Source organism: Misgurnus anguillicaudatus, chromosome 12 (assembly GCF_027580225.2).
Source record: "Misgurnus anguillicaudatus chromosome 12, ASM2758022v2, whole genome shotgun sequence".
In the NCBI taxonomy this organism is placed as follows: Eukaryota; Metazoa; Chordata; class Actinopteri; order Cypriniformes; family Cobitidae; genus Misgurnus; species Misgurnus anguillicaudatus.
In genome coordinates, this window is record NC_073348.2 from 33,617,299 (window position 1) to 33,643,876 (window position 26,578).

Below are 26,578 nucleotides of genomic sequence, written 5' to 3' on the forward strand. Positions count from 1 at the left end.
ACTAAAGGAAAACATGGTGATAAGGTAACAAAAGGTTCAGTTTGGTAGCCAGGAAACAACAAGCCCATTTTAGATCTAAACATCATCCAAGCAAGACTATTTAATCGCTCTTCCTGGGAGGGAACTCTGCCGACAATAAATCTTTTTTTTTATAGTTAATTTAGTCCACGATTCTTAAGTAGTCGACACTGTCTCTGAGACTTTATACAAATACTCGTGTGTCTAATAGTAAACTTTATATTAAGCTGATAATCTCGTGAGCAAAACTATCCTATGCAGCGTTGCTTTTTCTCGCTGGGATTCCGCAATACGCTGGTTTGAGCGTCATACAGCGATTACTATTCAGATACGTAATTAAAGATAACTGTTCGTACTGATATGAATGATGATGTACATTTAAAAGCGCGTCCCTACAGATATTATATATTCAAGCATAATAATCACGCAAATAAATCCCGCAGTTGCTCTCGTCTCGTGTTGCAAGAGTAATCATGATGAGTCTCGCGACAGTTCCGCGCTATTCATCAACTTCACTCCTGTTTTTCGAGCGTCCCGAGAGTCTAGCAATCACGAAACGACAAATAGGGGTGTTTTGAAAACAAACAAACTCGAGAATTAACGACACACATAGCAGTATTATTTATAAACTGCACCACTTAAAAAAGCAGCGTATCTTAGTTTGTATACAAACTTTTTTTCATATAGCACTAAGCGGAGTTTTAGTCAGTAAATCACGCCGACCGCTAGCGCCCTCCCCCTTCTTGCGCGTGGTGCGGTCCGCGGGGTAGCGGAAGTCTCGCTCTGCCATGTTGAGCGCTTTGTTTCTGTAAGTGAGACGCGATGATGGAGCAGAGCTGGAGCTCTTTCTTATTCCAGGTGAGAAATTCTCTCTCATATTCACACACCCGGTGTCCCGCGCGCGCACTCCACGTGTCGCTCAGCTCGTGCTGGCGGCGTGTCTACTTTAGACTTCTTTATGAACACAGATAGTTGAAATTGAGCAGTTGGGGCAAAACAATAGTAGATGAGTTCCTGGCGCCCAGCTGCGCTCCCTCCGGCATGTAACGTTACTAAACCTCTATTTGTGTGTTTACCGCTCTATCGCTTCTTGTGTAAATCTAGCCCCATATCAAGCTATCTCTCGGTCGCTTTATCTATTGCATCAACGTTAACTCTTTATCTCAATCGATCCCTCTAGATTTTAATTTACCCCTCTTTTTCTCCCTCTCTGTAGATCTCTGTCCCTATTTGTCTATCATATGTTACTCCATGTCTACCTTTTCGTCATCTGTTTATCCCCCCTCTTCCTCAGTACACCAGCCCCTCCTATGTGTTTTCTTACTTTAAATGTTTCTATCTATCTATCGTTTTTGGGAGTTTGGGAAAAGATCAAGTCTGGTATAGTGATTCAAGCCCTGAGGATTAGTTCACATGTAAAGTAAATTCATGAGGTATTTGTGGGGGCTTCTCACTTAATCACCTACATCCTCCAGGATTTACAATGTGCGCTTTAACTTTTGCTAAACTATTTGTTCTGGTTTCTCTGTGATTTTCTTGAGTTCACTCGAGTTTGTTAAAGATAATATTTATATGTTAAAGGGATAGTTCACAAAAAATAAAAATTCTGTCATCATTTGCTCACCTATATGTTGTTACAAACCTGTATATTTTGTTTTGCTAAACACAAAGGAAGGTATTCGTAATCAAGCAGGAAACAGAAGCACCGTTGACTTCCATAGTAGGAAAAATACTGCTATGGAAGTCAATGGTGCTCGGAAATTGTTTTGGTTGCAAACATTGCTCAAAATATCTTCCTTTGTATGCAGCAGAACAAGAAATTAATACAGGTTTGTAAGAACATGATGATGAGTAAATAATGACAAAATTAAAATTTTGGGGTTAACTTTCCCTTTAAGTTCGCTTATGTTTTACAGAGACAGTTTTTAGTATCAGTGACCACTGTGTTCTTGTTTGTTTGTACAAGCTTTAGTTACTCATATTGGTGTATACATTTTTGCTTGAGTTGATTTTCTGAATAGTTATCTCACAACTATTTGTTTTTTGTTTCTGCAACTCCGTAATAAACTGTAATCATACTTCAATATATGAAAATATCCAGAGAAATATACAGTTTATTTAGTGCTGCCTCACGATTAGTCGCGACTAATCGTTTGCAGAATAAAAGTTTTTGTTTACATTATATATGTGTGTGTACTGTGTATTATAATTATGTATATATAAATACACACACATACATGTATAATTTTAAGAAAAAAAATATTTATATAATAAATATTTATATTTTTATATAATATAAATTATATATAATATAAACATGTATATACACATGCAAGTGTTTCTTAATTAACAACATCAGGGCTCCAGACTAACTTTTTTTACTAGGAGCACAGTGGCCCCAACTGAAAATTTTAGGGGCGCAACCAGAAAATTTAGGGGCACTCACTGTAAATCAACATGCTAACCAAATATTCACATTTCTACTAATTTCCACTGTAATACTAATAAATACTTTAATGATAGATGCAGAAAGTAGTGTGCTGTTTCAAATGCAGTGTCACATCACAAAAAAAAGTGGTCAAATTTACTGGTCGCACATGTGCGACTTAATGTAAAATTCAGTGGCACACTCTCAAATTTTGGTGGCAGTCTGGAGCCCTGAACATGCATGTTTGTGTGTGTATATTCAAACATAATTATTATACACAGTACACTCACACATATTATGTAAACAAAACCTTTTATCCTGGAAATGATTAGTCGCGACTAATCGTCAGGCAGCACTGGTTTTAATGAGATAAGTTCAGGTCTACAAACCTAGTCTTGATTTGTACGATTTTAGATTTTCAGAAATTTCTAAGCATTATTGGATACGTTACATAGTATATAATGAATTATTTTGCCTATAAAATATTTTTCAATCAAGTTACTTTACATTCAGTCCTTAAAAGTGAAAAGGAGACAAGTTTGATCCTTTAAATATGACACATGCAATCCCACACTTTTCCTACACCTATTCTTTAGTAGGGTTGCACTGATATAAAATCTGGTTGCCGATAGTAATATTTGTTTATTTAGATTGATGTCTACCGATGCTGATAGTTTTGCTCTTTACTCCTTGTTTCAATAATTCCACACTCCATGATTTCTGATTCGTTTTTCTGATTCGTTATTTGGATATAATCTGCCCCGATCATCGTTTTTTTTAACAATCAGCCGATTCTTAAAATTGTTTTATCTGCCAATACAGATTATAGGCCGATATATCGGTGCGTCCCTATTCTATAGTTCTCTGTTATTTTCTGTACCTCTCTCAGCTCTTGTGAATGTACAGTACAGTTTTGTGAATGTAGTGATGTACAAGTTCTTGTGAACATGCAGTTACTCTTGTGAATATTTAGTGCAGTAGTTTACTTTTATATCCAGCCAAGATCTTTGTGATTCATTGTGCTCGGAGCATATGATGTGGCCCTTTAAACTCTTCAGTCAAACTTTCATAAGCAGGTTGAGCGAGTGAGGGACATTCTGTGGTCCTTACTCACTTTGAGGGGTTTATGTAGACCAGAGATGGTGTAAGTTCCCGTAATCCTTTTATCACAGAGCTCAGGGCAAGTTTATGACTCACTGACTCATGAAAAATGTCCTCCGTTTGTTCACATCAAACGAACGGCAGACCGTCTGAATTTTTCTGTTTTCTCAGAGGGCCTGTCCATAAATTTGTTTTTGGAACAGACTTGGATTTTAATTCCCATTTCCTTCTCGTGTAAGAAGGAACTTTTTATGAAGAATGAAAGTGGTGACGTCTTGACTGTCTGAGACAGTCATTTGGCGGTGACTGGAAATGTTTTCTAGGAGATGCTTGCATGGCAGGATGAAGTCTGTATGGATTCGCAAAACTACATATTTATTTAAAAACGCTTGTTTTACTTTTTTCTGTAGTGGAAATGGGTTTAAAGACGAAGCTTTTCTGGTTTTAGCATGTAAACTTATTTTTGCTAAAATACAAGACAAATCCAGATAATCTGGTCTACTTCACTAATGAACAACTCGTCTATAATGACCCATCTCTCCAAGTCAGAGTTAGGAATGCATAACGATTAATCGTGATTAATCTATAGCAAAAAAGTTTTTGTTTACGTATGTGTGTGAACTGTGAATAATAATAATAATGTATATTAATATGCACACATGCATGTATAATTTAAAAAAGTATATATATATATATATACAAAAAACAAATGTATATACAAAAACTTTTATTTTGCTATAGATTAATCGCGATTAATCGTTATGCATTCCTAGTCAGAGTACATGGAGAAAATGTTTGAAGTGCAGGAGAGATTATGTGCTAGGTTTTGTCCTTTAAGATCTAATAGTTGTAAACGTCTGGGTTGTGTGCTGTTGCAAGCTGTTGTCCTTGCGCCCCGTTTCTTTTGTCGTGTTTTTTAATACTGTCGTCTTTGCTGTTTCTTTTCAAATTCAAATTTAAGAAAGATTTAGTAGAAGATGAATTACCATGTGTTTCAGCATTCAGCTCGAGCCCGGCGCAGATCTCCATTGTGCAACCGCTGGCTTTTCAAAAACTCCTTATTCTCTCGCCGCACTCGATTTCTGTGTTATTTACGTTACACTGACCTCAGCCATCAGAGCCGATTTGTATCAAAATTGAGTGGCGTGAAAATGTGGCAGGACTACAGTAATTCAGTGAGACACATTTGCAAGTTGCAAACACTAACAAACTCACACTACTGTGGTCTAGTCTAGATTCACAACTCCAGACTTAGCCATAGACGTACACAGAAACGTGATGACTGGGATGATATTGGAAATAAACCAGCAGGTGTATGCGTGGAGATATGCGGTGCTCCTTATGAATAGAGGAACCAAATCAGACGAGACTCTCGCACAAAGACTCCCCGCGGCTCTGCGAGGGCATCCCTGCTCCGTCACAATAGAGCAGATGAAATAAGGAGCGTTCATTTTTCTTTTCCTGTGTCCGCCTGCATGGCGGTCAGACCCGCGAGATGGATGGATGACGCTGAATGCGAGAGGTCAGGTATTTAACCTCGTCCTCTGTGTGATTGCATGAGAGCGTGCGCATCTTAATTGCAGCGCCCTTGTTTTTTTCTTTTGCGACTGCTGGAGAGAAAAACAGCATCATTACTTTTTAATTATTGAAATTTGCGCAATTACATATTGACTTTGCAAAAGAAACCCAGTATATTAGAGTATCAAAAAAGTGAAAGAGCATTTTGGACAGTTTGTTCGTTTTTAACAATATGTTTTTAATTAAGTTTAACTGTGTTCCTGTAGCTCTAATCATTGCGTTAGCATCGCAAAGGTCATGGGTTAGATTCCTAGAAATAGGGTTGTGCTGATAGACGATAGTATCGTGTATCAACGATCATCAGACATATCGCCAATAGCGGGCTTTTATGACGATAGCTGGCGATGGTTATTATTATCATCATAATTTCACATTAACATTCGCATTGCGTGCTTTTCCTCGCATAAGAGGGTTTGTGGGTTTCGCTTTGCGAGAGAGAGTTTGTAACACGCACGGATTCCTTCTCGCATGCACCTGGATTTAATGTGCGCGTCTTGGACTCCTGCTCGGACCTGAATGCGTGCGGCATGGACTCTTTCTGCAATGTCCTCGCACATGAGCTTGTAATACGCGCGGCTCTGACATTTCCTTGCACTAGAGAGGTTTTTAGCGCGCAGAGGGTTAAAGCCAGCAAGTGTGTTGTTCCCGCTCCCTGGTACGCAGGAGCGCCTGGACTTTAGTGATGCGCTTGGATTAATGGCATTGGTTTTAAAAAGGTTGCGTTGCGTTCATGACAGTGTTGCCCTTGCTTATTTTTTGTCCACCAATAAAGTGTCATAAATGAGTAAAAAATGAACAAATAAATAAATGAGTAAACTACCCCCCCCCCATACTATCGTGTATCGCGATCTCACATGCTGATGATAGGACGGTCTCAAAATAGGGGAACATCGCCCAACACTACCTAGAAACAAATTTTTTTAATGATAAAATGTACACTGTAAAAAATACAGTAAAAAATACAATACTTGTAAATCCGAGTTGATTCAACAAAAAATGTTAAGGCAGCAAAGTATTTTTTACAGTGTATAGATACCATAATCTATCACATGCATAAAGTTAAATGCTAACAATTTTAACACCAATGTCTAAATGACAACATTTTTGGCACACAAATATATTGTTTGGCCACATATAATGCCAAAAAAATCCAATAAGCTTAGTGGTTGGGTGTGTAGTCAACCATCCCATCCTTTCATTCTGGTGCGTGTGACATGTCTTGATGTTTTAGTGGGGCACAGGAAGATATGCACCTCTAGGGTCAAGCCCTAATAACACTGCCTTGACCTCTCGTCGACTTCGTTCCGGATTGAAATCTATGTAGGATTCTTGCTCATTAGTTGTGTGTAGTGGTTGAAGGTTTTACAGAGCTGGTCTGGGGTTTGTGGGGGCTGTGCGTGTTTTGGATGCTCCATTGAACACCAATAGTCTGTGAATAGTTTGCTGCACTTGTTGGTTCTCTTAAGGGGCTCGGACGCAAGCGGACGAGTGTTTCTGGCAGTGTTGGGAAGTCTGTTTTGTTCAAGCAGATTTGTGATCACTGTATACTCGGTCTCCTTTAATTTTGTCTTGACACGATGCCATGTTTGTTTTAGTAGGATGTAAAAGGCCTGTTCACTCCAACAATGACAGATATATTAGCTTCCACACCAGTGTATGATAAAGTTTGTTTTAAGCGTGTCCGCTGCATTTTCATTTTTCGTACGCGTGACCCCTTTAAATTTAAATGGATTTTGATTTTTGATTGCGAACGATATGTGACCCTGTCTGTGAAATTGAAATCAAAGCTAAGTCTCATAATCTATTTATAAGATTAGGAGGAGCCAAGTTTGATTTCAATCATTGATTTCACATTGATTTTAATCTTTGACATGGTTAAGAAGATATCAAGGTTATATTTTCACAGACTGGGTCACATATTTTAAACTTTATAGTTATCATCCTTGGTGTAAACTGGCCTCAGGTCTTAGAGCATTCGCTCTGTTGGTGCAGGTGGTACTGCTGGAGGGTAGCTGTGCAAACAAATTCCTAACACTTCTTTGGATGTAAGAGAGAACCGAACCAGCCGTCCAGCCTCCCAATATCTTTGGTAAACAAACAAACAAACACCAACATCTATTTCTAAGAGCTTGTTTACATCTGGTAATAAATGTGGCAAAGAATGCATTAAGTACATTTGTTAAATTGTTGTCTGATATCTACATACGGGTATGTGACAAAAATTATCCAGAGTTTTACATGTCTAAAACCCTAGGATTTGCCTTTAGAATTAAATGGTCTATTATTACCTTATTTATAAGACTTCTGAATAATAATGTTGAGCTCTGCTCTGATTGGCTTCACAGAGCAGTTTAGTTTAGTAGCTCTGTGTTTGTCTGTGTAAACAGACCTGATGTTTGAGCTTGTATCAGCTGAAGATACAAGTGGTAAGTTAATGGGGGTTTTTTTTCAGTATGGACCTGCAAAACGTAACTGTAACGTCCATTGTAGAACTTTAGGCTAACGTTAGCAGTAGTGTTGGGCGATATGCCCTATTTTAAAGGAATAGTCTACTCATTTTCAATATTAAACTATGTTATTACCTTAACTGAGAAGAGTTGATACATCCCTCTATCATCTGTGTGCGTGCACGTAAGCGCTGGAACGCGCTGCGACACTTCGATAGCATTTAGCTTAGCCCCATTCATTCAATGGTACCAATTAGGGTTGCCGCGGTGACAGAATTTTCCCACCGGTTAATCGGCGCGTCACAAACCCGGTAATCCCGGTTTCACCGTGTGGGAGGGGCTTATAAATGCGCATGCAGACGTGCACATTTTACTTTCACTTTTGAATTACGCAACTGTTTAAATGCAGTGCCTGCGTACGCTGCGTTAAATCGCGTATGAATTTGCGTGCAATGCGAGCGCAACAGCTGGTTTAATTAAGTGCTTGAGTCAATGTGTGCAGGTAATTCTCACAGAACCCGCCAGTCCCAAGCAGAGCAACCGGCTACTTCGCCATATAGCGCTGCTTGAATGATGGGTTTATTATTTTTCTTGATGAAAAACACAAGAACAAAACGATCTCGGTTATATTAAACATCATATATGTATATTATAACAACAACGAGTAAGCACGCGGCTTCTGTCATCATCTAGTCAGTCAGCTTGCCTCGCACACTCTGACAGGAATAAATGAAATCTGACACCTGCGGCTCTGTGACGTGACGCGCGTTCAGCTCCGCTGTCAGCATACACACTCAGTTGTAAGCGTTTGCTCTCTCTAACGAAACTAAATGATTTAATTACACGAAAATATCAAAACGACGGTGAAAGACGGTGTCGCGGTGGGCAAGTGATCTAACCGGTTAGAGGCTGAAGCACCGGTTATCACCGTTTCACCGACCATCGCGGCAGGCCTGGTACCAGTCAGAGGTGGAGTTAGAGGTGACCAAACACTAGGGATGCTCCGATCAATGCCGATCTCCACTAATAATACGTGGCCGATCACTATTCTGAATCGGACAGCCGATCTTATTACAGCTATTTCCTGTACTACGGCTTTCGATCAGTAAGTCCTTATCGATCAAAAATCACTGTTAGTTTGAGTCGTTTATAACATGCATTTGAAAAAGCAACACTCATCAAACATAATTATTAAACATATGCTTTATTATCATGAAAATACCTGAAAAGGTTTGAAGAACAGCAATATAAATATATCCTTCAGCCATTTCATGGAGCTACGTGTCATCACAGTTGCGTGTGTATTGTTCTTCGTCTACAGCGCATTTTGAGTTTCTGCACGTGAGCGCCCCCTGGCTTTTGGATGTAGCGACATTTCACCGTAATTCATTGAGAAACATAGCAAGCATTATCGGCCGATCGATTGGAGCATCCCTACCAAACACATCAACGTTTTTCCTATTTAAGACGAGTAGTTATACGAGCAAGTTTGGTGGTACAAAATAAAACATAGCGCTTTTCTAAGCGGATTTAAAAGAGGAACTATATTGTATGGCGTAATAGCACTTTTGGGAGTACTTCGGCGCAGTAACACCCTCCATCTCCCATTATGAGAGGGAGAAGGGGAGCGGACTTTTCAGGTGAGTCGAAGTACTCCCAAAAGTGCTATTACGCCATAAAATATAGTTACTCTTTTAAATCCGCTTAGAAAAGCGCTACGTTTTATTTTGTACCACCAAACTTGCTTGTATAACTACTCGTCTTAAATAGGAAAAACGTTGATGTGTTTGGTCACTTCTAACTTTATCTCTGATTGGTACCATTGAATGAATGGGGCTAAGCTAAATGCTATCGAAGTGTCGCAGCGCGCTCCAGCGCTTACGTGCACGCACACAGATGATAGAGGGATGTATCAACAATTCTTAGTTAAGGTAATTACATAGTTTAATATTGAAAATGAGTAGACTATTCCTTTAAGATCGTACTATTGTCAGCATGTGAGATCGCGATACACGATAGTATCGGGAGGCGGGGCAGTATATATTTATTATTTTTAAGTCACTTGATTGGTGGATAAAAAAGAAGCAAAGGCAACACTGTCATGACTGCAACCTTCTTAAAACTGATGCCATTAATCCGAGCGCGTCATTAAAATCCTGCGTGCCAGAAAGCAGGAAAAACACACTCGCTAATTTTAACTCACTAACAAATGCAAGGAAATGTCAGAGCTTCACGTATTACAAGCGCATGTGCAAATCATGCGCAATACAAGTTCAGGTGCTAGAAGGATTGCATGCCGTGCATTCAGGTCCAAGGCGCGCGCAAGTTCAGATGCGTCCGAAAAGGAATCTTCGCGTGTTACAATCTCTCTCTTGTGCAAGGTGAAGCCCACAAACCCTCTCATGCGAGAAAAAGCATGCAATGCGCATGTTAATGTGAAACTATGATGATGATGATAAATAATAACCATCGCCAACTAGCGTCATAAAAGCCCGCTATTGGCCATGTGTCTGGCGATCGTCGATACACCATGCTATCTTCTGTCGGCACAACCCTAGTTAGCATATAGCATGCTGTAATGATTAATCACGTTTTACATTAAAAATGCCTGTCTGAAATTGATTATGAATCGCAAGGCTGCGATTTTGTGTTTCATGCACAGCTTTGCATGTATTACAGCGTTTTGGTCAAGAAGTCCTTATCAATCAAAAATCATTATGAGTCGAAGTCGTTTATAACGTAAAACAACACTCGTTAAACAAAATGCACAAATGGAGTTTCTGCATGAGAGCGCCCTCTGGGTTTTGGATGTGTGCCGGGTTTTCTTGTAATTCATTCAAATTAATTTATTGCGAAAACACACATTTGCACGATTAATCATCACAGCTGTATGCTGTATCCACAGATCGGTATTGGCCGATAACAGCATTAAATGACTCGATCGGTACTCGCTAAAATTGCTGATCTCATGAACCGATCTTTCTGTTTACTTTTGTCATCATACGGCTCCTAAATGTGGTTGCAATTAAAGACCATTTTTACGCAGTGCGAGCATTTTTATAACCCGTTGCTCATGGGAGCATCCCTAGTCACAGCCCTAGCATTAACTAGCATATAGAGCTAAGTCAGAAGTCACAACTTTGTTTTTTAGCATTGTATGTGTAATTTAATGTTGGGCTGTATATCTTGACTGTAACGTCACAATCAGTGTAATGTTGAAATTGACCTGTTTTCCGAACTTTTGCATGCACAAGGTTTACATAAGGAGGAGGAAACAATCGTGTTTGAGGCTCACAATATGTCATTACCACATACAGAGCCATGTCTTTTTTTCATCTATGTCTATAGGTAATACAGTTTTCGACACCTTCAAGATACATTTGGTCAACCGTGTCAAAAAGACACGGTCCTATTCACACCTAGTTTTTATCTTCTCTTTGTCCACTTTTAACCGCTTCTGTCCTGATTACTTTGCTGGGATGGACTATGGGCGAGTCGTTAAAACATAAGTGGGAGAAATTACGGATTTATTGACATGCACTTCTGCTATGTCATAGTACCGCTATTTGTGTTTTTAGTAAACATGCTGCATTTTGTATATGCTTGTTTAGATATTATAAAACCAGCTGTTAACAGGGCCTAAGACTGTGTGAGGCAATTGTACAATTACACTATGACATAAGCATCTGCTGAGACCCTCAGACAGGTGCATTCAGTTTCCGTTTCAGAAATGCAGTTCGCCACATTCTTGACCCACACTGTAAAATGCTCGTATGACAAATACATAAAATGTTTTGCTCTAGTATGTACCGTTCTCTCTCTCTCATCTGCTTTCTGTGGAAGTCCATGTTGTCTCATTCAAAGGTTTAGATGAGCTCATTCCTGTCCTGCTGAATCATCTCTTTTCAGCTACAATTAATTTTGCAGTCACATGACGAACCCGGGCCGGAGCGTGCCGGAAGATCGGTTTACACCGGACAGATTTAGATTCTTCAGCAGCGTTTTGGAGCAAACAGACTGTGCTCTGTACTCGTATACAGTGTCAGCGTGTACTTTATCATGACTGCAGCGTAATCTCTAGATCTGTCTCATTGGTTTGGGCTCCAAATGACACTTTTAATAACTATGTGCGTCATTGTGAATCATGTTGAATGAGTTCTGAATCTAATCATTAACCCAGTGTGAAGATTTGTGGTTGGAGAGGGGAAGCCTGACTCATTTGATTTAATGAGATGGTTTTCTCTGTGTTTGAATGGAGTGCCTCTTCTTCTTGCCAGCTGTCCTGTGTGTGTGTGTGTGTGTGTGTGTGTGTGTGTGTGTGTGTGTGTGTGCGCCTGCGCGCCTGCATGTATGTAACGTGCGTGTTTGTTCATTCCTGAACTTCTGCTCATTGTTAGTCATCCCACAGGCTGGCGGAAATGCTCTTCGGGAACGTAAAACACACACATGTTTTAACACAATAACTCACATGGGTTACTATAGAGCAGTGTTGTATCACTGGTCAGAGTTGTTATTGTACATTAGTGTAAATCTCACTGCCATTGACCTGCTGTGTGTAGGGATGTCCATGAATGTCTCAATAATGTGAGGTGTGTTCGACTTCACAGCGTTGCGCGGGTCAGCAGGTTGCTGTGGTGTGAATGCGCATTGTAAGCTTTAAAATCATGCATGGTACTGATATCATACGCCGGTCTGCGCAGCTTACGACGACGTCAAAGACGCGCCCAGTCTTTACTACCACAGACGCTTGTAACGCTAACCAGATATCCACATGCCGCCACAACCACAAAAAATGAAAACAAATAAATCCGTGTAAACATCGATGCCACTTTCAAGTACTCGAGCAATCCCTAATATGATATAGGCCTGTTACGATAGCTACTCTCGGTTAATTGCCCCAGAAATAATGGTGATGGTCGATAGTATTGTCTAGTATTAAATATTAATATAAAATTGGAATGTACGAAAAAAAATCTAAATATTATAAAATATGCATTTCAATTTTAAATGGCTAAAAGTCATTCTTCAGTGTAAATCCCAGCTTACAGGGTTCATTGTTTTGGTCTAGTGTTACTCTGATCGCATATGTGAGTATGCACCATTACGCGCTGTCACGTTATAAAAGCTACACCTCAGATCTGAACACTAGATGTTATGATTATGTTTCAGATGACTTTTTATTTTAATAGCTCTTTTGTTTTTGAACAAAGTATAGACGGTTTCAGCAGTAACAACGTAAACAAGCGGCTTTCGTGGTCAGCACGTAACTTCGGTAAACTCAGCTAAGAATAAAAAACAACTAAGTACTTTAAACTTAGTTTATTTATATACCAAGCTACATAAACAACACGTATATTACCTAGGAAAGCAAAACATTTGTTATTTTCGACTAGGGCTGGGTATCGATTCAGATGTTCCAGAACGATTCGATTTCGGTTCACCAGCTATCCGATCGATTCGATATCGATTCACGTTTCGCTTGCGATACTCTGCTTGATTTTTATACTCAATTCAACTCAATGAATATAGATTATATAGAATATTATATTATATTCTAGAATATAAACTCAATTTGTGGCCTGTGAGAATCGATTTTGAATCAACCACGGAAAATAAACGATTAATCAAAAAATCGATTTTTTTTTTTTGCCCAGCCCTATTTGTGACAAGGTATTTGTTCAAGAGTTCAGTTTGGCAACTACCGTATTTTCCGGACTATGAGTCGCTCCGGAGTATAAGTCGCATCAGTCAAAAAATGCATCATGAAGAGGAAAAAAACATATATAAGTTGCACTGGACTATAAGTCGCATTTATTTAAAAAAATTATTATTCTTTTGGGGGACATTTTGTTTGTTAAGTCTTTCTCTGTTGTCTTTAAGTTTGTTTCAGTTAACAGTTTTTTTACAGGTGTAGGCTACATGAGCAACATATAGCTCTCTCATGGATGTAGACAGTAATGTGTTCCTTTGGTTCATGTTAGGCAGTATGAATTAATTTTGACATATAAGTCGCACCTGACTATAAGTCGCACCTGACTATAAGTCGCACCTGACTATAAGTCGCACCTGACTATAAGTCGCACCTGACTATAAGTCGCACCTGACTATAAGTCGCAGGTAAGGGTGTCACGATTTCGATTTTAAATCGAAATCGATCGAAATTAAGTTACAACCTCGAACTTCGAATTAAAAAATGGGATCGTCGATGCTGCCACGCCCCATGTCACGTCCGGTCGGCTTGCCAAGCGGGAAAATAAACCTCTCAGAAGTGCCTTTAAAAACATCCATCCAGCGGAACGCGATTTATATTTTAAACACGAGGGATGTATTGCTACAACTCCTTGAAATGCATATTATAAACAGGATTACTACCTAGTGATCTGCCTTCGGACAGAGCGCAGCTCTCTGCACGTGCACAAGAGAGCCGTCAAGATGCAGCGGGTTATATTTTAAACAAAAGGTATAGTTTGCCTCAGCTCGCATGAAACGCATAAAACTGAACAAATACGTAAGGATTATTACTTTAGTTTATGTTTAGACTTTGGACAGATGTGAGAGCACGTGCACGTGAGACAGAGAGAAGCGCAGCTGCTTATGACGCACCGGTTTTATTTCAGATAATAGGAGTCCAAGACGCGCGCATTAAGTCTATCTGCGTGCAAGAAGGAATTCTCTCTCTACAAGCTCTCTCGCGTAAAGTAAAGCCCACAAACCCCCATGCGAGGAAAAGCACGCAATGTGCATGTTAATGTAAAACTATAATAATAATAAAGGCATATAATTTTTTGTCTTAAAAAAAATCTTTTAAAAATCGAGAATCGAATTGAATCGTGACATCAGAATCGAAAATGTAATCGAATCGAGGATTTGGAGAATCGTGACACCCCTAGTCGCAGGACCAACCAAACTATGAAAAAAAGGAAAATACGGTAGTCAGACCATTAAAAAAAACTGAAACCAGAAATAAAGTTCAGACCAGACGCATATCGCGTCACCGCACGTGCGTCCGATGAAACGGTCTATATGTGCCGGTTCTTTTACTTTAATTTCCTCTTCTCGCGTCTCGTTCATGTCGGAGATACGGGTTGTAGCTTTAAAACCAATTCCAGTCGGATTTATTATTTTAAACTATGTATTCACAAGAAAAACACAGCTTGTATTTCACCTTGAGTAATGCTCTCTTCACCTGTCACTGTTTATGTACAGAACCTGTTATGTAAAACATAGGCGATGCAAAGTACGATGAGCACAAATCTATTTGGGGTGGTTGATTTTTATTTTTGCATGGGTTGCCACAAATGCATGAATGTATAGGAAACACTGTAGTAACACATGTTTAATTTATTAGTTGATGTATTTGTTTTAACATGATCTTTGTCATCATCTTGCAGCAGGCTAATGAAGCCCTTCACCACCAGCACCATGTGGCCCCGAACAGCCTGCTGCCTCTTCTAAACTCTGACCCACCCGACCAAAAACCTGTGATGCCCATACCACTGGACCACAAGCCTCCGGTCAGCGCCGCCGAGCTCCTCAAGGACAACGTAGCCAGCGGGACGGGCGGTGGGGGCGGGAACCCCGGTGGAGGTGGCCCGATGCCCACGATCAAAAAGGAGCACAAGAGCAAAACGCCATTCATCTGCGGCTACTGCAACAAAGCTTTCCGGGACAGCTACCACCTCCGGCGCCACGAGTCCTGCCACACCGGCATCAAGATGGTGTCCAGACCCAAAAAGACTGCGCAAGCGGCACCCACCATGGTTTCGCTCATCTCCTCGATGCCCCGCGAGACCACAGGTGACCCCTCTTACATCTCCACCATCGCTGGGATCTTTTCCACGGCGACCACTTCTACGTCCTCCGCGTCCACCATCATGTCCCCGACGTCCATGTCCAACGTGACCCAGCATAGCGTCCCTAAAAAGCCCCCCAAGCCTGTAAAAAAGAACCACGGGTGCGACATGTGCGGGAAAGCCTTCCGGGACGTTTATCACCTGAACCGCCACAAGCTGTCACACTCGGATGAAAAGCCGTTCGAGTGTCCCATATGCCAGCAGCGTTTTAAGAGAAAAGATCGTATGACGTACCACGTACGCTCGCACGACGGTGGTGTACACAAACCCTACGTCTGTTCGGTGTGCGGAAAGGGTTTCTCAAGGTACGTGAAGAATTTGCTCTTCAAAACAAACCATGAGCTCATCACTTTTAATCAATTTATTCAAAATTGCTCATAAAAACGGTAAAAGTCTCATAAAAATGGTAAAACCAAACATATAAAAAAAAAATTGAACTGGTTCTGATAATAACCAATTCTTGTTTCACAAGTCTTTAAACGTGCTAAAAATAACGCCAAGTGTTTGTGATCGTTTTTCTTTCAGCATAAAGGACTGGCTTATTGTGATGATGTCAGCGTGTTTAATACTGTCTCATAAAATATGTGTTCAAAGCTCGAGCCGAGTCCACCATCTGCTGTTCTGATGATGTTAATGTCGTCTCGTTCCTATTGGCCGCCATTGGCTGATTTATAGTTGCTGTGAATGGATCTGACTGGCTGCCTTTGTAGATCCCAGCATGCCGAGGGTCTTCGTGAACAGAGGGGGGCCTTGCTCCGCTGTTATTCCCTTCTTCCCTCTGTTTGTCCTGAGGATCAGCATTGGGGTTTCCTTTGAGTCACTCAGGGGCCGGCTGCTTTGGGACATCTTTCTGGGCTCAGTTATAGACGAAGAGCTGCGTCTGAGAGGCGTCCTGTCCTATCTGCATCCTATTTCTGCTTCTGCCAATGCGTGACTAATAATCTAAGGATTAATTTCAGTGCTAGCGACACGAGTTGGAGCAGAAAGATGAAAGAGCTGTATTTAGAGTTGTGACGGTTTCTGTAAATACCGCCTGAGCACAAAATGTAGGTAGTCGTGTCAAATTCACATTTTGTACATTTACGTACCCCTCTCCCGCTGGTCTGTTTCGTTGCTCCGAATTGTGGTATTTTTGCACTTTCATCAAAAAATTTAAATTCCACCTTTCCAGGGTAACAAAACTTTTGGCGCTTTTGAATTGGTGTGACTAGCAAACTTTTGTGAAAATATTTCCGCAAACTAAATGTAACCATTATCAACCATTAAGTTCACCTTGAACAATATAGTGATCCAATATTAAACCACTATTGTGCCATCTGGATCAGTTTGTGTTGGCAATTGGTAGAGCATTCTGTTAGCAAAGCAAAGGTCATGGGTTCGATACCCAAGAAGCACACGTACTGATAAAATTAATACACTTTAACACACTGTAATGGCACTTTTCCAATGCATAGTACCTCATGGTTTGGTTTGGGTCAGGTCGGGTCAGCTCACCTCATTTTGGCTTGATTAGCTTTTCCTTTGAGTTTAGTAACACTTCGGAGTGGGAAGGATTAAAGGCGTGTCGTTATATTTGCGCTGCCTACTGCTGTGACATCATACAAGTGAGAGCGTTTTTGGAATAAATCCTTATTCATTCATTTAATGTTATTTCTCACTTAAAATTGGCCATTACAAGTAGATGTTTACACATCGCGTTTATCACTACCTCTGTCTCGCATGACAGTTTCTGTACAAACACCAGTGGCGTTAGTCGATGTGCTCCACTGAGCCTCATTTAAGTTGCATTTAAGCATATATGACGACATGCACGTCGCGAATGTGCCGCCACAAACTGCAAGTCTGAAAAAAAACTGATATGGTGTTCCTGATTCTTTCATCGCTAAAAGGGTGTTTGGAAACTTATAGCAGAGCACAGGTGACAACATGTTTGCTCAAGACAGCGCAAGCTAGCATGAAGGTAAAGCTAATCTTTTACATTATAGCGATGACGCTGGAAGTGACGATTCTCAAAGACCAATCAGTGATCTACAGTTTTTGCCACACGTTTTGGTATCAGCTTGGGTCGCTTGGAACCCCAACTGAGGTGGTACTAATAAAAGTATCAGGTACTATGTACTGCATCCAGTGTAAAAGCCCCCAAAAGTAAACGGCCCCAAACCAAACCGTGGGGTACTATGCAATGGAAAAGCGCCACAAGTCACTTTGGATAAAAGGGTCTGCCAAATGTTAACATAAAATGTAAATGAGTATGTTGATCCTCTCACCCGCTTCTTATTGAACAAGATGGCAAGGTGTACCTGCTCGGGACAATAATAATGAATGTGTTTTTTCTGTAATGTAGCCTTTCTTGCAAATGCAACTCAAGTAGCTTTGTTACAGTGCTGACGTGTCTTCACCCATGTCATGTTCTTTAACTTTTATCTCTTCTCAGGCCAGACCATCTCAGCTGTCATGTGAAGCATGTTCATTCCTCAGAGAGACCTTTTAAATGCCAAGTAACGGTAAGAACCAGAACCTGTTTATTTGAAACCAGTTTGAGCCTTCATAGCGATTTAGATTTCGAACTGGGATGTCAAGTATAGACCTGGTGTGGGTTTGTGGTTGATGATAATTCAAAGGTGGTGGGTTCAAACCTTATTCATAAAGTACCACCATTTAGGAAAGCACCCAGAGTTTGAACTGGGATACTTCCGGGCTTTTGAAAGGTTGTGTAAGAGCACCCCTGGTGGATAGTAGCGGAAATGTGGATTGCCGGAAAAACTTGGCAGGGAAGCGGTATCTCTTAATTGACAAGTTAATATAACAGTCCAAATAAATTTTTTTTACAGTTATTGTCTAATATGTAAGGGATAATGTAGAGGCAGCCGGTAGTTATCGGGAAATAAGCCCCGAGAGTGTGATCAGGACCCGAAGCAAAGCGGAGGGTCTTGTATCACACTGAAGGTGCTTATTTTCCCGATAACTACCGGCTGCCTCTACATTATTCCGCTTATTACACGGCTACTTGTCACATAAGAAAAAAAACGGACATGAGTATGAATTTGAAACATTTTATTGGCATATTTGTTTTAAATTAACATTTTTATCCTTCCGCGAAACTTTGCGCAGATGCATAAAATTATCGTAATACCTTATTAAGATCCTCTGCTTCATACTTGTCTGTCTCCATTTTTTCTGTTTTAGCCAGTCTTTGAGAAGTTTTAATGCCCATTCTGTATTTTTTTGTATGTTGGCTTCGTAGCTGTCATGCTCTATTTTGTCAAGTTCAGTCTCAGTAAGCTCTCTGTGTCTTGTCGTTGTTCTTTCTTCTATCCGCTGTTTAAATGTTTTGTTTTTTCCATAAATGTTAAAATTAATGTCAAAATTTTCCATTCTTAATTGTGGTTGTCCAGTGTTTGTCACAAGATGGCGCCAAACAGTAATCTTTATTGGTCTTTATTGGCGCGGAGCGATTTTAATCGTACAAGTAGTACCGGCTATGCGTTATTACTTTGGAGCGGTTATTATTTGAAAAGAACGAGCCTGCAATTGTCTCAACTGACCAATCAGAATCAAGCATTCCAGAGAGCCGTGTAATAAATTAGCTTATATACATCTTATGAAAATTTTGCAGTAATACTGTGTTCAAAATATCGATACAGCAATATATCATCAAGAACTCCTAATGATGCGCGTGTCGATACAGCTGCTTTCGTATCTATTCTGACTAATCATAGCTAATTATTATGCGATATGTATTTTTTGTCTTTCTCGATGAGTTATGCATGAGAACACATTATTTTGCAAATTTTGTAACTTTTAGCACGAGTCATGAATTTCAAGTAGTGTTGCACGGAAAAGACTCTACGTCTCCTCATAAGCAATCCACAATAAAACTATTGCACGTGTTTAAAATCAACTAAGTCGCTCATTTATCTTTGGGAAGAAAGGCAAAAAAGAGCTGCAGCTGTAAAGTTTCTCTTTATTAGTTTGGTTTGAAACAACATGTTTTGCAAAAAACTGTATACAAGTTAGGTTTAGGTACTGTAGCTCTGACAGAGATAGTTTTTGTGTTTTTCCTACAAGTTCCAACAAAATCTAATAAACGAAAACTGTTGTTAATTTCTGAATAAAAATTCAATATGGACCTGTATTGTAATTCGCGTCGTATAGTGGACATGGTATCGGGATACGTATTGTGTCGTGAAGTTGTTTTTGATATACAGGCCTTATACCATGTATTGATTTCTGTTTTTTTTTACTTTATCCACCTGTCATTTCTTTATTCTACAGCTCTACTGTCTGTTCTAAAATGTATTTTCTGTAAGCGCAATTAAAAGTTAAAATTGAATATAAAAAATATCTTGTCAAATTAATCTGCTTGTGTTGATGTTTAGCATTTCTCTTTCGTCTACTGCAGGCCTGTACATCAGCCTTTGCCACCAAAGACAGACTTCGGTCACACATGATACGACACGAAGGCAAAGTCACCTGCAACGTTTGCGGAAAGATGCTGAGTGCTGCCTACATCACCAGCCACTTAAAAACACACGGCCAGAGCAACTTCAACAACACCTGTAACAAAGGTAAGTGCACTGTGATGGGGTGCCCCAGTGCCAAGTACCTTCTAGTCCGATGATGACTCTTCACCCCTTCCTCATGTAGATCTGCTACTGACATCATTAGACTAATACTCTGTTCATTCTCTCCTCTTTGCTGTCTCATTAGCTCCCAAATTCTCTGGTTTATTAGAGGTGACTCTGTCCTCAGGCTGTTCCACTTACTAGATTGTTGCAGAGCCCCACTTCAGAGTTTTTGTTTCTTTTTAAGTATTACAAATCAGTTTCCCCAGACTTACTGACCCAGAAGCACTTGCCCACTTGAGATTGTAGTCATATTTTTGTTATATCACCTTGTTTGGCTGCAGCTTTAGCACGTTAACCAACCACAGCGTCCCCAAATGTGGTCTCAACTTATCTCAGATTTCTCAAATCATGTACTTGCCCTGAATACATTTTTAAATGAATAAATGCCCTGATTGAGTTCACCTCTAAAAAAGTTAGGATCTGTTTCTGACATGTAGTTTAGTCTTGTAGCTATCACACTATCCTTCTCTTTTAAAGGGACACTCCACTTTTTTGAAAATATGCTCATTTTCCAGCTCCCCTAGAGTTAGAGTTTTATTATTTTGGAATCCATTCAGCTTATCTCGGGGTCTGGGGGTACCACTTTTAGCATAGCTTAGCATAATCCATTGAATCTGATTTGACCATTGGCATCGCGCTGATGAATGACCAAGGAGTTTCGCTGTTTTTCCTATTTGGAACTTGACTCTTCTGTGGTTGCATCGTGTACTAGGACAGACGGGAAATTAAAAGTTGCGATTTTCTAGACAGATATGGCTAGGACCTAGACAAGGACTTTGCTGCTGTAGCATGGCTGCGGGAGGCGTAGTGGTATGATGCAGCAGCCGAAAATGGTCCCCTCAGTAATTTTCAATAGCAGGGGACTATTTTCGGCGGTGCTTAGTATCATTGCGCCTTCTGCAGCTATGGTACGGCCACAAAGTTGTAGATTATTACGCCAGAATGAGAGTATGGTTCCTAGCCATGTCTGCCTAGAATATCGAAACTTTTTTTTAAAAAATTTTGTGTGTTCTTGGTGCACGATGTAGCTACAGAGGTGTCAGGTTTTAAGTGGGAGAAATTATCGAAGCTTTTTTGTCGTTTTTAAGTGCGGTGCTAAGTGGTCTAGTCGGATTCGGTGGATTATGCTAAGCTATGCTGGGAGGGGTGGCGCCAGACCCGGAGATCGGCTGAATGGATTTCAAAACTGTAAAAATCACATGTTTAACTCTAGAGGAGCTGGAAAATGAGAATATTTTCAAAAAAAGTGTAGTGTCCCTTTAACTTATTAGCTCAGTCTTTTATGTTTGTTGTATTTACAAAGCTAAACTCTCTATTTCTAAATTCTATTAATTCTTTAAATTGGCAAAAAAGGTTGAATCTGTTTATGATGACGATTCGATTTCAAAATTATAGTCATGTCTATTGCCGCATCACATAATACATCACTGCAGGCAGCTGCCTGCCCATCATAACCCTCTATCTGTTTCTAAATAGGAGACTGGCAGTGGAACCACTCAGGGCTCCGAAAAGGTAAAAATGAAACAAAACAAACCCAGGTGGAAATGTCGATACACACATGATAACACCTTTGTCTATTTCCTCTATACAGTTAGATGATACAGGGCAGTTCAATCGCATCTATATGATATCATGAACATATTTGGCCGCCCCAACAGCCGATGATTTAAACAATTCGTTTAATTTTTTTTACAAATAAATGTGACACACCAGTCTAGACACCCAGAGAGTTTGGGAGCGCAATACATGCGTATCCTTAAGACACTTGTTGACACCTCCCCTCTCTGTCTCTTTCTTTTTCCCTACACAACAGACAACAATGAAATCTGCAACTCTGCCTCGACCACACCAGTCACATCCGCAGCCCCCATCACCTCGGCAATGAACCGTTGCCACACCAGCAACCCTGTTACCATAGCAGCCCAGATGAACATCTCCACCAACACCATTAACATCACATCTCCCATCAACCTTCAGCACCCGGTCACCATCACCGGGCCCGTGAACATCGCCTCCGTCAACATCCCGTCAACTGCGCCCATGAACATCGCTCATCCCGTTGCCATCACCACGCCCATGTCCATGAACATCGGCACCCCGCTCAACATCGCCATGAGATCGATGGACAGCATGTCCTTCCTGTCTCAGGTCTTGCCGTCTTCTCCGCCCTGGTAGAACCGGGGTGTGATCTGACTCTTCTGACCAGCCTTCTGCCCTGACCTCCATTTGAATCCTGTGTGGTGTGAGGATTCACATCATATGGCCACATCGCAACACTAGAAGATTTGCCTGGGTTGATTTGCCCATTGATGGATTTTTTTGAACGTATGCCATTGCACATGGATGAGCAGCTCCATAGCCGGGCATTTCACAAGTTTTTAAAAGACAAATGCAATAATTGATGTGCATTTTTTTGTTTGTTTTTAAGTAAGCAGAGTGCCGTGGATTACTCTACGTTTTGGATGGCGTTACCTGCAAATCAGTATTTAAGGAAATTAGGGACAATTGCTTCCATTGGGAGAACGTTTTTTTTTTTTTTCGTAAATGGGTGTATTATCCAGATTTTACGCAGGTGTGTGCGTGTCTACATGTTGGACATCTGAAGAGGTACAGTTGTGTATGCCGGCTGATACTTTCTCACCAACAGTTTTGAACGGTTTTCATTTTTTAATAGTGTTTGTCAGGACACTGTTTACAACTGTTATTATTTTATTCTGTGAGTTGAGGGCATCTTTGTTCTCGTATTGTTTACGTAGTCATTGTTTCGGTGTCATAGGTTTTATTTTTCTACAGAATGGAAAAAGTCTTGCACTGAACGCGTATCCCTAATTTAAAGAGGCAGTATTATATAATGATCAAATATTTTGATATGCTGACCTGTGAAGTATACACGCATATCTGCCAAGTCTACAAGGTTTTGGTCATAGGAATTGTGCTCAAGAGCGCCCCCCTTTGTGGCTGTTATGTGCCGTTAATTAACCTTTTTGCCAAGTGTGGACTTAATAGCAGGATAGTCTAAGTAACATTACATCACAAGGGCACCTTTTGGAGCCTTACTGTGTGTTCACACCAGACGTGGTAGAGGCGGCAAAAACGTCCTATTTGCGCATAGTTGAACATTTTAAGTTTACTCGCTTTATTCGCGTGTGAATTTCTACTCATTCAAGACATCCACGCGGAAATTCGCATCATGCGACTCCGCTCGCTTCATGTAATTACGTCACTACTAGAGCAAGCTCCTGATTGAGTACTGCGGAACGATTTTCCGCAAAAGTTCAGATTTTTCAACTTGCGCGTTTCACACTCAATTCGCATCATTCGCGCGAACTAGATACATGAATGCGGCGGATTTGCGTCTGCCACGCTAAACGCCTCATTCGCGCCGCAAGACCTCCAGACACACGTAAACGCGTCTTTACATTGACTTAACATTGAAATCACTCACGCTTGACGTCTCTACCGCGGCTGGTGTGAACGCAGCATAATAGTGTAAAGGATTCACCAATACACCTTACTGGTGTAAGGGACTTTGTGCCTGACAAGCTGAGTGCGACCTACCGCTAACCTAAACAATATTGAGCCTGTAAAGCCCTGGATAAACGTTTTATCTGTACGTAAGGGTCATCGTACATGACGGCATTTTCGTCATCAGAATACGGCTGGATTTTTGTAGTATTAAGGCCTGTAGTGGTATTATAATTTGTCGCGATGCGCATGCCTTGAAGTACTGTGTATTCTTACGAGTCGAATGAAGTATACTTTGCAAGGCCGTGCATTCGACTGTGCGGGTACACCCGCGTACTCGTAAAAAAGAAATATACTTAGGCCTTAAAGCTAGCCTAGAAGTGAAGAGTTTCGTTGCAAAACGAGATAAATCCATTTTTTTACATTTTTGACAAAACATTTTTATTATTATGTTATTATTTTGTTTTATTGTGCTACTTAGCTGTATTTTTTACGTTATGAAGGTTTAAATCAAAACAAACCAACTGCAGTTGCATTGAAATTAATTGGAATGCACAACCAAAAAACGAGATTTCTGAACAATTAAAAAAACGGTGGTTATCTCGTTTTGCAACGAAACTCTTCAAGTATAGTTTTTATGAATGCACGTGGGTCTGGACGGATTTTTGTAACTACTTTGTAGGCCAGGAGATGCATTGTATTTTGTCGCAATGTGCATGCGTTGAACGTCACGTTCGAGTTCAAAAACTAGCTTTGCTAGGCTCTGTTCGCATAAAAAACTGTAAAAATCAGACTATACTTCGAAGTTAAGGCTGATCGACCTGTCAGGCACAAAGCATGCGGCAACTTTTTATAATTTAGTGTTCTGCATTGATGAGTTTTCAGTTAAGAGTGTGCAGAGTGTAGTCCAATAAAAAGGTATGTATTTCATTCTTTTTATTTTTTGAAAAACTGCGTGTGGAACCCACAACATGACTTTCGATGATTTCATATCCGTGTGTAAATATTTTATCTTTTCTTTAGTGTTTTTTGTTTGTTTGTCGAGTTAAAGTAGAAGGACATCTCAGTTGGTACGTCCTGACCAACGTCATGGTTCGTTTTTACCGTACTGATATTATCATGTAGTTTCAATCATTAACGTTGATCTGCTATATAGGAAAGTCCAGTAGTATTCTCCTGTAGCTAAAGCCCGCAGACGTAGCGTACAAATCAGTTCCTCTGCTTTAAATAATGAAGAATGTTTACAGGCCAATTCTGGAAATTTCTACACTGTGTCATTAGGTGCTCACATGCTGCTCTGTTTTGGCTAAAGAAGAGTGTAAAAATTGTGAGATGTAGGTCAAAACAAGCATATGGAGCTCATCCAAGTGATGTTAGGTACGTTACATCAGTCACTTTCTCTCATGAGAAGAGAGTGCGGTATTGAAAACACTAATTATTTGATTTAATTGTATGCAATTTTATGGGTAGATTCCCACCACAGGCTGTGACGCGTGAGGCGGTCATGGGTGTCTGTATGAATGCCGTCCATGCCCGCATTAAGACTCAGGAATTAGTTTTTCCTGATCAGACACGAATGAACCAGCGATCAGTGTGTGTTTGTGAGTTTGCATGAATCATTTCAGTCTCCCGTCATGCTGGAACGAAGCATCTTTAAATAGTTTAGTTTGTGGGAGATTGTGAATGCGTGTTGATGCATTTGTTGTTTTTGCCAAATTCAAACCAATTAATGAAATCCAATGAAGTGAACATTTTGTAATTGAATCTAATGTCGTTTTTAATTCAGTTGTTAAACTGGATGAACTTCAGAGCCCCTGTGAAAGCGGTTGAATGTATATGTTTGTACAGAACTGTTTAGCTGCAAGAGTCATAGAGTACAGATAGACACGAGTGAAGAAGAGCAGAATAACCTTTTATAAAACTTTTGTATTAGTACATTAACAATGGTAATTTTGTATATATGAAGACTAGGCTTTCTGAGTAGCAGAAAGGAAAAACATTCCTACATTTTTTTTAAATGTAAGTTTGTCAGAAATAATTATGTAAACATTTGCAATGTTTTATGTGCCTTTTATTTGGGTTGTCTAAATAAAAGTAAACTGTAAAACATGATTGCTGTGAATGTGTATGACAGATCTAGCTATTGGGGACACAATAACAAACTGTTTTGCATGTTGACTATGTATTTAAGGCACAACGGACTTGCATGGTTTTTTTACGAAGAAGGATTAGGGCCAAGCTAAAATAAAATAAAACATTAGGATATTAAAGGGACACTCCCCTTTTTTTGAAAATAGGCTCATTTTCCAGCTCCCCTAGAGTGAAACATTTGATTTTTACCGTCTTGGAATCCATTCAGCTAATCTCGGGGTCTGGCGGTACCATTTTAGCATATCTTATCATAATCCATTGAATCGGATTAGACCATTAGCATCGCGCTAAAAATAACCAAAAAGTTTTCAATATTTTTCCTATTTAAAACTTGACTCTTCTGTAGTTACATGGCTGCAGCACGCACAATGATTTTACGCAGCGCCTGAAAATAGACCCGTGCTATTGAAAGTAACCAAGGGGACTATTTTCGGGCACTGTGTAATATCACTACACCTGCTGCAGCAATGTTACGGCAGCAAAGTCCTTGATTATTACGGCAGAATGGAATTATAGTCCTATATATGCCTAGAAAATTGCAACTTTTAATTTTCCTTCGATCTTAGTTCACAACGTAACTACAGAAGAGTCAAGTTTAAAATAGGAAAAATATCAAAACTCTTTGGTTATTTTTTTGCGTGATGCTAATGGTCTATTCAGATTCAATGGATTATGCTAAGCTATGCTAAAAGTGGTACCGCCAGACCCCGAGATGAGCTGAATGGATTCCAAGATGGTGGGAATCGGGTGTTTACCTCTAGGCGAGCTGGAAAATGAGCATTTTTCAAAAAAAGTGGAATGTCCCTTTAAAGTCGTCATAATGCGAGATTTAACTAAGTCAAAATAGATAAATTATGGGTATAAAGCCATAATATTTTGAGAATAAAGTCCTAAATATTCTCACTATAT

At 40.1% G+C, this 26,578-nt stretch overlaps 1 protein-coding gene across 3 annotated transcripts; it reads left to right on the plus strand.

Annotated features, from left to right (window-relative positions):
- The first annotated feature begins 697 nt into the window (after positions 1 to 697).
- Positions 698 to 25,630, plus strand: vezf1a (vascular endothelial zinc finger 1a). Of its 3 annotated transcripts, none has more exons than XM_055207959.2 (6): positions 698 to 876; positions 14,964 to 15,730; positions 17,860 to 17,929; positions 19,828 to 19,993; positions 21,530 to 21,565; positions 21,867 to 25,630. In XM_055207959.2, the coding sequence occupies exons 1-6, from the start codon at positions 841 to 843 to the stop codon at positions 22,226 to 22,228; spliced, it is 1,437 nt and encodes a 478-aa protein (XP_055063934.1). In that variant the 5' UTR covers positions 698 to 840; the 3' UTR covers positions 22,229 to 25,630. The 3 variants fall into 3 exon arrangements, with proteins under 3 accessions (XP_055063934.1, XP_055063935.1, XP_073730559.1); XM_073874458.1 differs by lacking the exon at positions 698 to 876 and adding an exon at positions 5,046 to 5,069; XM_055207960.2 differs by lacking the exon at positions 21,530 to 21,565 and having other exon boundaries at positions 700 to 876.
- The last annotated feature ends 948 nt before the right edge of the window (positions 25,631 to 26,578 follow it).